This window comes from Dromiciops gliroides, chromosome X (assembly GCF_019393635.1).
Source record: "Dromiciops gliroides isolate mDroGli1 chromosome X, mDroGli1.pri, whole genome shotgun sequence".
NCBI classification, from domain to species: Eukaryota; Metazoa; Chordata; class Mammalia; order Microbiotheria; family Microbiotheriidae; genus Dromiciops; species Dromiciops gliroides.
Genome location: NC_057867.1, coordinates 38,710,928 through 38,721,629, shown reverse-complemented (window position 1 = coordinate 38,721,629; position 10,702 = coordinate 38,710,928). Strand labels below are relative to the sequence as shown.

The 10,702-nt window shown below is 43.4% G+C and overlaps 1 protein-coding gene across 1 annotated transcript; it reads left to right on the top strand.

Annotated features, from left to right (window-relative positions):
• The first annotated feature begins 2,320 nt into the window (after positions 1-2,320).
• On the top strand, positions 2,321-9,775 carry C1GALT1C1 (C1GALT1 specific chaperone 1). Its single transcript, XM_043974092.1, has 2 exons — positions 2,321-2,483; positions 6,291-9,775. Exon 2 carries the CDS (start codon positions 6,296-6,298, stop codon positions 7,247-7,249), a length of 954 nt encoding a protein of 317 aa, XP_043830027.1. The 5' UTR covers positions 2,321-2,483; positions 6,291-6,295; the 3' UTR covers positions 7,250-9,775.
• Positions 9,776-10,702: the final 927 nt, after the last annotated feature.

Genomic DNA, 10,702 nt, shown 5'->3' with positions numbered 1-10,702 from the left:
GTGACCTTGGGCAAGTCACTTCACCCCAATTGCCTCACCAAAAAAAAACAAACAAAAAAATTATAACAGCTTTTTTTGTGGTAGCAAAGAATTGGAAGTTGCCCATGAATTAGAGAATGGCTGAACAAATTGTAGTATGTGATTATGAGGGAAAAATACTGAGCAAGCAGGAGGCTCTCAGAAAAACCTGGACTTACATGAGCTGATATAAAGTGAAATGTACTGCGTACAAAGTCACAGCAATAATGTAAGATGATCAGCATGTATCATTCTCAGCAAGACAACTCTGAAGGGCTTATAATGAAAAAATACTATCCATCCTTGTCTGTTTTCATTCACAACATGACTAATATAGAAATTTTTGCATGACTACATATGTATAACTTATATCGAATTGTTTGCCTTCTCAAAGGGGTGGGGTGGGAGGAAGGGAGAGAATTTGGAACGCAAAGTTTTTGAAATGGATGCTAAAATTGTTTTTACATGTAATGGGGTGGGGGGTGCTAAATAAATAATTTTTTTAAAAATATATGCACTGAGAATAACCAGAAGAGTAGACTAGTTTTGTTTGTTTGTTTGTTTTTTAGTGAGGCAATTGGGGTTAAGTGACTTGCCCAGGGTCACACAGCTAGTAAGTGTTAAGTGTCTGAGGCCAGATTTGAACTCAGGTCCTCCTGACTCCAGGGCCGGTGCTCTATCCACTGTGCCATCTAGCTGCCCCGAGTTTTTAAAGAGGCAGAGGAACAAAAAACCAAACTGCCCACATTCTCTGGATTATGGAGAAAGCAAGGGAGTTCCAGAAAAACATCTACTTCTGCTTCACTGACTACACTAAGGCTTTTGACTGTGGATCACAAGAAAATGTGGCAAAAGTCCTCAAAGAGATGGAAGTACTAGATCTTCTTACTTGTCTCCCAAGGAACCTGTATTCCAGTCGAGAAGCAACAGTTAGAACCGAATGTGGAACTGACTAGTTTAAGATTGGAAAAGGAGTAAAACAAGGCTGTAAATTATCACTTATTTAAGTTATATGCAGAGTACATCACGCATGCGCAGTGCCAGGTTTGGATGAATCATCAACTGGAATTAAGGCTTCAGTGGAAAAACATCAACAAGCTCAGATACACAATAGCACTCTGATGGCAGAAGGTGAAGAAGAAATAAGAAGCTTCTTGATGAGGGTGAAAGAGAGAAACGTAAAAGCTGGCTTGAAGCTTACCATTAAAAAAACTAAGATCATGACAGCTAATTCCATCATTTTCTGGCAAATAAAAAGAAATGGAAGCAGTGTCAGATTCTATATTCTTGGGCTCAAAGATCACTGCAGATGGTGACTGCAGTAATGAAATTAAAAGACTCTTGCTCCCTGGAAGGAAAGCTATGCCGTATGTGGACAGCTTACTAAAAGGCAGAGACATCACCTTGCCCACAAAGGTCCATCGTCAAAGCTTTTTTTTTTTTTTCCACTACCTCCGAATCTATGCTTTCGAATTGTGGTGCTGTAGAAGACTTTTGAGAGTCCCTTGGACAGCAAGGTCAAATCAGTCAATACTTAAATTGATTCAGGCTATTCACTGACAGCTCAAATACCGACTGAAGCTTAAAAACTTTGGCCACATAATGAAAAGATGGGACTCCTTGGAAAAGACCCTGATGTTGGGAAAGACCGAAGGCAAAAGGAAAAAGGGACGGCAGAGGAGGACGCAACGAAAGTAAGCTCTGGACAAACTTCGAGAGATAGGGCAGGAATGGTCCACGGACTCACACAGAGTTGGACAAGACTGAACGAGCGCTGACCTTGGGCAAGTCATTTCCCCTCCTTGAGGCTGTTTCCTCGTCTGTCAAATAAGGGGGTTGGACCAATTGGTCCCTCAGCCCCCTCCCAGGTCTAGACTAAAGACCTCAATTTTCAAAGGCGCCTCTGACCGCAGCTCTGGAGATACAACTCCACTGTCCCGAGCCGGAATGGCCCACGGGCCGGAGAGCGCGAGCCACCACAGTTTACGTGCACTGGCCCTCAGGGCTTGACCAATGAGCGTCCGACTTGGGGCTGGAACGGCAGGCCAGCGAGCCGGTCTGGCGTCACACACGCGCCGCGCGCGCGTCACGGGGGGTCGGGACGCTTGCAGCCTCCACGTTCACTTCCCCAGGTGGACCGTGCGTCCTGTCCCCGGAGCACGCTGGGTGACGCCGCGCCGCCAGGCCAGCAACCGCGCGGTCACTGGCCCCGCCCCCTCCACCGCCTCCCGCCGCGCGCAGCTTCCTCCTCCTCCTCCTCCTACTCCTAACCCCGCCCTGCCCTGCCTTCCCCTCTCCCGGCCCCGCCTCCGAGAAGCCGGCCCCACCTGGGAGCGCAGCCGGGGGTGGGGGGTGCGGGGCCTGACGGACTGACAGCCTGTCCCAGCCTGACCAGAGGAACTGCGGTGGGACTCCCGCGAACACCCTGCCTCCCTCCCGCCCACCGGCCGCCAGTCTCCTAGCCGGTGAGTGCCGGGGCCCCGCCCCTGCCCCGTGGGGGGCGCTGTTTGCGAAGGGGTGGGAGTGCTGGAGGGAAGCGTCGCCCCCCTCACCCCCAGTCTTCTTCGAGCTTCTCCCCTCCCCCCCTTATCTTTTTCGAGCTTCTCCCCTCCCTTCCTGCACCTCCTGGAGAGACACATGCACACACATACTACACACAGCGCGCGTGCGCGCGCCTTTCTCCCTCCCCCTCTCCCCCTCTGCCTGTACCCTCTTTCCCCCAAACCCCCACTGTCAGTTACGCCGAGGGTTTCTGTTTTCCTCCCTCCTGTCTGCACCGAATTGATTCCTGGACTCAGGACTCAACCCCTCTGCTCTTGCCTTCCTGGAAAAAAGCTTCATCGTTTAGGAAAGTTTGGAGAAATTGTTTTCCCTTTTTGTTACGAAGAACACACTGCCTGTAATGCAGTGGTCTCCCCCCAACCCAGTATCATCACCATCATCACACCTCCTCTCATAGACGACCTTGGTGTTTGAGGCAAAATTCTGATACCTGTGTTGGCCACTGACAAGCCAGATGTCCACTTGGAATAGTCATATATATGAACCAAAACCCAGAATTATAAAAATGTTTGTAGCAGCCGGTCCTTCGAACACACAAGAAGGTTGTTGTGCCACCTGGCAGTTCCTGTGAAGGACACAGCCCGGCCCTTCTTTTTCTTCCACATAACTATGTTTATGCAGCAAGTGGTACAGTGAGATTGCCCAACCCGGAACTCCCTCCTGCCCCATCCCATCCGCCCAACCAAGCTTCTCCACACCCTTTACTACTCCTCAGGTGAGACAGGGAAGTTCCTTTTCTTTTCTTTTTCTTTCGTTTTTCTTTTAAAGAAAGACAATGAAGGGGAAGGAAGAATGATTACCGGGTTTTTATTTGGTAATAAAAGTATTGGGTTGGTGGTGAGTTCAAGGGTCATTTAGGGAAAACAAATCCCTTTCATCTGAAGGAGAAAAGGACAGATTTTTACTGACTCATTTGTGAAATTCGTTGCAGAAGGAAGTGCTGTAAAGGTTACCATACCACGCTAGTAAGGAAACTGACCTTGGGTGTCCAGCCACTAAATCTTAGTAACCTCGGACTACTTAACCCCTTACTTTCTTTCTCTCTAAAGTGGGAAGTTTGAGCTGGCTATTATCTGTAAAGAATCCATCTCCCTCTGACATCTAAGGATTCTGATAGGCAAACAAAGAGAAAACTCTAAGGGAATAAAAAGAATACTAGAACTGAGCTTTAATTTTGGTAGAATCAGGAAGGTTGGTTAACTTTTTGTAGCAGAAATACTATTACAAATTGTTCTTCTGTAACTGTAATTGATATTTTATTTCTAATCAAAATGATGATGTAGACTTTTTCTGTAGTATTTTAGCAATATGAACTAGTGGATAGAAAGCCCCTACTGCAAGAAAAACTGGATTTAAACACACACACTAGCAGAGTGACCCTGATCAAGTCACTTACAATGCCCTAGACAACCCTCTAATACTATAAATTGCATTGATAACCAATAAGATTACAGGTCCAGTCCCTAATCTAGAAGATTATCAATTTGGTGCTAGAAGGGATTTTAGACACCATCCAGTCCACCTCCCTGATTTTACAGAGGAAGAAATTGAGACCTAGAGAAATGAAGTGGCTTCATCCATAAACTTTCAGTGGTCATCTAGGCTAATCCCTTTCTTCTACAGAGGAAAAACTGAGGTCCGAGGACATTAAAATTACTTGGCCAGGGGCAGCTAGGTGGCACAGTGGATAGAGCACCGGCCCTGGAGTCAGGAGGACCTGAGTTCAAACCTGGCCTCAGACACTTGACACTAGCTGTGTGACCCTGGGCAAGTCATTTAACCCCAATTGCCTCACAACAACAACAACAAAATTACTTGGCCAAAGCTACGTGTCAGAGCTGAAATTTGAGCAGTCCCAACTTCAAATCTGGTATGCTTTCGACAGCATCACCCTGCTCCCTTGAAACTCTCCCAAATCTGCCATCCCATTGAAGTAGCTTCGTGGGATTATTGTTCTGAAAGCATACACCTTTTATCTTAAATGGAAGTAGGAAATTTAAAAAATAAATAAATAAATAAATAAAAATGGAAGTAGAAAAGTGGTGCTTTGAGGATCCTCTTAAAACCAGTGTGACTTTAGGCAAATCAATTCCCTTCCCTGGGCCTCAGTTTCCTCCTCTGTAAAACTAGAGGATTGGACTCAATGACCTCTCTCCCTTCTGACTCTGTATTTAGGCTCCTAAGTGTAACCTTGGGCAAGTCACTTCCCCTCCATGAACTTCAGTTTCCTTCTGTAAAATGAGGGTTGGATTAGGTGACCTCTAAGGTTCCTTCAAGCTCTAGTTCTACAATCCTATGTATAAATGGCCATCGAGTTTAGCTAATTAGTAGATTATGCATTCTGTTGATACTTCCTCCTTTTGAGAAAGAGCAGGGGGTAGCTAGGCGGTGCAGTGGATGGAGCACTGGCCCTGGATTCAGGAGGACCTGAGTTCAAATCCAGACTCAGACACTTGACACTTACTAGCTGTGTGACCCTGGGCAAGTCACTTAACCCCAATTGCCTCACCAAAAAAAGAGAGAGAGAGAGAGAGATCAAAAAGATGGGTAATGGTCAAATACTTAGCTTTAGGAACATAAGCATCAATGTAAACACAACAGGGCTGTTGGGCTCAACAAACATGACATAGAAAACAGAAGTGTCAGTCCAGGCACTACCTCCCAACTTGCTGATTCATGATGAATTTCCCTCTTGTCTTTCATTTTTTAGGAATAAAGACAGTGCCAGTACATTTGGATACAATTGGCCATATTAAGAATTCACTTTAAGCTTGGCAAAACACTTTACATATCAATCAATCAGCAGGTATTTATTAAGCATTCACAATATGCCAGGCACTACTGGGCACTAGGAATACAAGGAACAGAAAATGAAATAGTCCCTCCTGTCAAAAGAGCTTGCATACTATTAGATAATCTTTCTTTTTTTTCAATTAAGAAGCATTTCTTTTCCTCTCCTTCTTACCTCCTCCCCCCTCCACTGATAAAAGGTAAATGAAACATAACAAATATGCAGTCAAGTAACACATATTCCCACATCCAAAATATTAGATCTATTATCTCATTTGAGTCTCACAAGAACCCTGTGTAGTAGATGTTATTATCACCCCCATTTTACAGGTAAGGAAATCAAGGCCCAGAGATGTTAAGTGACTTGCCCAGGATCACACAGATGACAAGAATTTGAAGCCAGGTCTCCCTGCCTCTATCTACTACTCCACACTGCCTTTCTTCAAAGCTACCTCATAATAAAGTCAAGGAACTAAATTCCCTTAGATAGAGTCCAAGAATCAATCAGTTAGCAAGCCCTTATTAAGCACTTACTAGGTGCCTGGCATTTCCATTCCTAGTCTACCCTATAGAGAAGTGATACATGAAAGCTCTGACTTTACCCAGTAATTGCATACTGTTGGAATATAGACTGTTATAACCATGTGTGCAGGGGCCGTATTTTCCAAAGCAGAAATCCAGATTCATAGTCAGACAAAAGATACTTTTTCTGTCAAGTCCTTCTTAAAAGTGTGTTTTCTTTCCTTGAAATCTAGGAAATCCATGCTGCTACTGTCTGTGTAACTTTCTAGGAAAAGAACCCAGTAACTGTCATTTTAGGCTTCATCAGGACAAAAGTCATTATGCGAGCAAATAGAAAATGAAATGACTAGACTATGCCTTTCCATAAGGTATCTGAAGAGTCTTTTTCTTCTTTATAGGAAAAATGCTTTTTGAAAGCAGCTCATTTTTGAAGGGTATGATGCTTGGAAGCATTTTCTGTGCTTTGGTAACTATGCTAGGACACATTAGGATTGGTCGTGAAACTTTAACTCACCGTGAGCACCATCACCTTCAAGCACTTAGCAGAGAAGACTTTTTGAAAATTTCCGAAGCTGAACGCATGGAACTTGTTAAGAGTGTTCGTGTATACTGTATGATACTTGTCAAACCCAAAGATGTGGGGCGTTGGGCAGCCGTGAAAGACACTTGGACTAAACACTGTGACAAAGTAGAGTTCTTCTGTACAGAAAGTATTAAGGTGTTTGAGTCAGTTAATCTGGAAACAAATGACATGTGGACAATGATGAGAAAAGCATATAGATATGCTTATGATAACTATAAAGATGAATATAACTGGTTCTTCCTTGCCCGACCTACTACATTTGCTATAATTGAAAATTTGAAGTTTTTCTTGTTGAAAAGAGACGCCACGCAGCCATTTTATTTAGGCCACGCTATAAAATCTGGAGAGCTTGAGTATGTGGATATTGAAGGAGGAATCGTCTTAAGTAGAGAATCAATCAAAAGACTGAACAACCTTCTCAGTGACCCTGAAAAGTGTCCTGAACAAGGAGGTATGATTTGGAAAGTATCTGAAGATAAGCAGCTAGCAGTCTGCTTGAAATATTCTGGAGTGTTTGCAGAAAATGCTGAAGATTCTGAGGGAAAAGATGTATTTAACACCAAATCAGTTGGGTCTCTTATTAAAGAGGCAATGGCGAATAACCCCGAGCAAGTAGTAGAAGGATGCTGCTCAGACATGGCTGTCACTTTTAATGACCTGGCTCCAAACCAGATGCACGTGATGATGTATGGCGTGTACCGGCTTAGGGCATATGGACACACTTTCAATGATGCGTTAGTTTTCTTACCTCCAAACGGGTCAGACAATGACTGAGCTCTAGAAGTCAGCCTGTAGATGGTATAAAACATGCAATGATTTGCCATTGCATGTGGTAACTTAACTGCACATCCACATAGCAGGTTGTTTGGGGAGTTTGTTTTTTTGGGGGGGGATTTTTTGTTTTGTTTTGTTTTGTTTTTTAATTTGTGGGATTCAGTGTGTTTTGGCACATAATAAGGTTTTACAAATGGGTATTTTTTTTCTAAAACTTTTTTATAAAAGTTTCTGGCTTTCAACTATGTTGGAAAGAAGAATCTCTTAAGAGTTAGGCTTATGTGAGCAAATGATCAGATTTGTAAGGGGTATTTGCAAATATTTATATGACTCTTCCAAACAATCAACATTTGGGAAATCCAGTGTGAAATATATTTTTGCTAAATTTTTTTTATTGTAGAAAGGTTTCTTTACAACATTTCTTGCTAATATCTTTCTATCTTTCTAAGATATGCAAATCAAACATAAATTAAATCACTGGACATAAATTTGCTATTCAAGTAGGCCTTTCAGCTGGATATTTATTTTCTTGATGGCGCACGTACTGAGCTTTGACAAGTGCCAATGGATTTGCCTTCTCAAATTAAGCAAGCAAGCAACTAAGGCAACGTACCTGAGCAAACTTAATAGATGGATGGAATTTTTTTATCAGAACAAGCGGGTGCAAGAATCACTTAACCCTCATGGGAGCTAATCTGGTGACATCTGTGGGTGCCGAAGCTAGACTCCTAGAAATTCCAGTGTGGTTGTCACACTCCTCCATGTAGGTACTAACAGCGGGCAGTACACACACCCACATCCCGCTCCTCTTTCCTCTAGTTAATGTGGTGTGATTGTGAGTGGTATCCCTGCTAATCAAGCATGCAACTTGGCTGAAAGTCTATCAGTTGAGGTTCATGCCTGCCGAGCCAGAGATCACGTTGGTGACTACAAAACAAGTCTCAAGCCATCTCACTTCACTCAGTTGCTCGTAATCTATCCCATGCGGTGACTATGACTGAGTGTCTCATTCCATATTTGGTTAGTCTGAAGGCTTTGCCCTCTTTCACATGTGGACATCATCATTCTTCATTGGATCAGTGCAACAGGGCCTTATGACTGTAAAGCTTCTCCTAGTGCAGATTATAGCACTGAAGCATGCCACATCTGGGGTTGGCTTCCCCTATAATCTGGCCTGTGCACCTGGTTCTTTTATGATGTAATCCTGAATGACGTATTGCATCAGGTCAGTAAAGCCCTGTATGGTTTAAGACCGGGACATCTTAGAGCTGAACATTTGCCTTAATCATCCTTAGAGTTTTAATGGTCGTCAACTTTAGCCAATTCAGAGGCAGAGCTGTTTCCCAAAGAGGGCCCCAGGCTCCTGCATTTCCTTCTTCCATTATATATTGCAATAAAATGAAAATGAAACCTTCCAAGAATTGTGGGAAGCCCTGGGTTTTAATCTAGCATCCTCCAGCAGCCAGGTTCTCCGAGGTGGAGGCTTTAAGATGCTGATTTTCTTAAATGATCATTGAAATAACTCTTAAAACACTTCCAGTACCTACCAGCTTTGATTTTACCATGGGTCAGTGTGCGTTCCCTGTGTACCTAGTGATGTCTAGTATCCCTCACGATAACCAATAGCTCATGATGTGCCGGTGTTACCCTTGTCCAACAACACCAGCAGTTTGAAGAAATCTCTACTGTATCTGTAATCAAATATGCTAGTGGACTGTTAGGTCTGGCGACGCACAAGAGTCAAATCTTAATAAGTATTTCAGAGACTGTAATCCATTGTCAAAATTCCTGACAGCCTTGCACTGTCGGCGTTGTATTTGAGCCAATTAGTCCTCAGAATAGTGAATGACCCTTCCTGCCACATAAGTATAACTTCCAGTTTGCCTTAAAGATTTATGTGTCTCTTTGTATCCACTGTAGTTTTGTAGCTAAAAGCCTGGACCAATAACTCAGAAAATAAAGCCGTCAAGGCCAAGGTCACTGAGTTTTCTCTCCATGCAGAAAAGTGTTCTGGTCCATAGCCACAAACTGCTGCTCGGACCCTAGCCAGCTAATTCATTTTGTGTTATTGGTCACTGAGGGTCTTGGTGAGTGTATGGATGGACCAGTGCAAACCTAGCCTCACTTTACGTGGTAGATATGCCCCTAAAGGATTGCATGGAAATCAACTAACATGTACTGTATTAGCAACCCCCATTTTTAAAAATCCTCTGCTGAATCCTTTATAGAAGAAAAACCTCCGTTGGCAGTGTGACTTAATCAGTCACTCCCCCAATCCATTTGTAACGTCAGATTTTTATCGAAGCCACTGAAAAGGACATATCTTACTGATGGTGACCTAGTACCGTCATCATCGTGTGCTGACTCATTTTTTATTGTACGGGTTGTATGTATTAGCTGTATGCTTGAAGAATTCTTGTTGAGCATGTTTCTATATTGAATCACATCTTTCCATTGACTTCATTATAATTTCCGAGATGTGCCCTGGCAAAGCTTGAGTAAAATAAAAATTTCAATTAAGAATCTTAATCATTGTTTCTATGACCATTGTTCTTTTTGTCTGTATTTCAGTTCCATTCAATGAGTATTTCTTGAGTGACTCATGAGCTCAGCGCCCTGCTAGGTTGTGTGGGGGAAACAAAAAGAATATTTCCATACCATCAAGGAGTCCAGCAAATGGATAGTCAAGCCACATGATTTCTGTACACTTATTAAAATGAAATTAAAGTGTACCCCACAACTCCTAGGCCATCAATCATTCTTACTCTGGGAGGTGTGTGTGTGTGTGTGTGTGTGTGTGTGTGTGTGTGTGTGTGTGTGTGTGTGTGTGTAAAAAATCATATTGGCTATATCATTGCTCTGGAATTTTGGTAAAAGCCCTAGCAGGAAAAGCCACAAGGACATATTTTGTCCAGCTCTCAAAGCAATCCTTTGACTGAGACTAGCACTAGCCCAGGATTTCTAGGAATGGAGAAGTTCTGTCCCTCTCAGTTGCCTGTGGCTCCATGATTGAGGGGATAACTGGTGCAGGGTTGATAGGGATCTCTTCCCTCTTCTTCCTTCCTTCAGAAGTGGGACAGAGAAGCCCAAGTCAGTGAAAGAAAGGGAGATTTAGATTTCCCCAAATGGCCTTGTGGGAGCTTTCTTACTTTTGGCATTTGGCAACCCGAAGCATTTCATCTCTACTAGGGTGGGGGGAGGTGTTATTCCCTAAGTTTCTAAGCAGTTCCAGATGTGGGATGTTTGAAGTCCCTTCAAAAAAGTTGCATTGACTTTTTCTGGATGGAGAGTTGGGGTGCTGCACCACTGTCACCCTGGTTTCCTTTGGCAAAAGGGGCTTGATTTCATTGGTCATTAGTGCCTTCCTTCACCCTCCCTATTCAAAATCAGTCACTAGATCTTCCTCTTCAAGTTTGGTCCCTAGATCTGGTGCAAAGACGAGTTTAGCCCACC

Excerpts from the sequence above, each read along its gene's own strand:
- C1GALT1C1 (XM_043974092.1), top strand. The coding sequence starts at position 6,296 with ATGCTTTTTGAAAGCAGCTCATTTTTGAAGGGTATGATGCTTGGAAGC.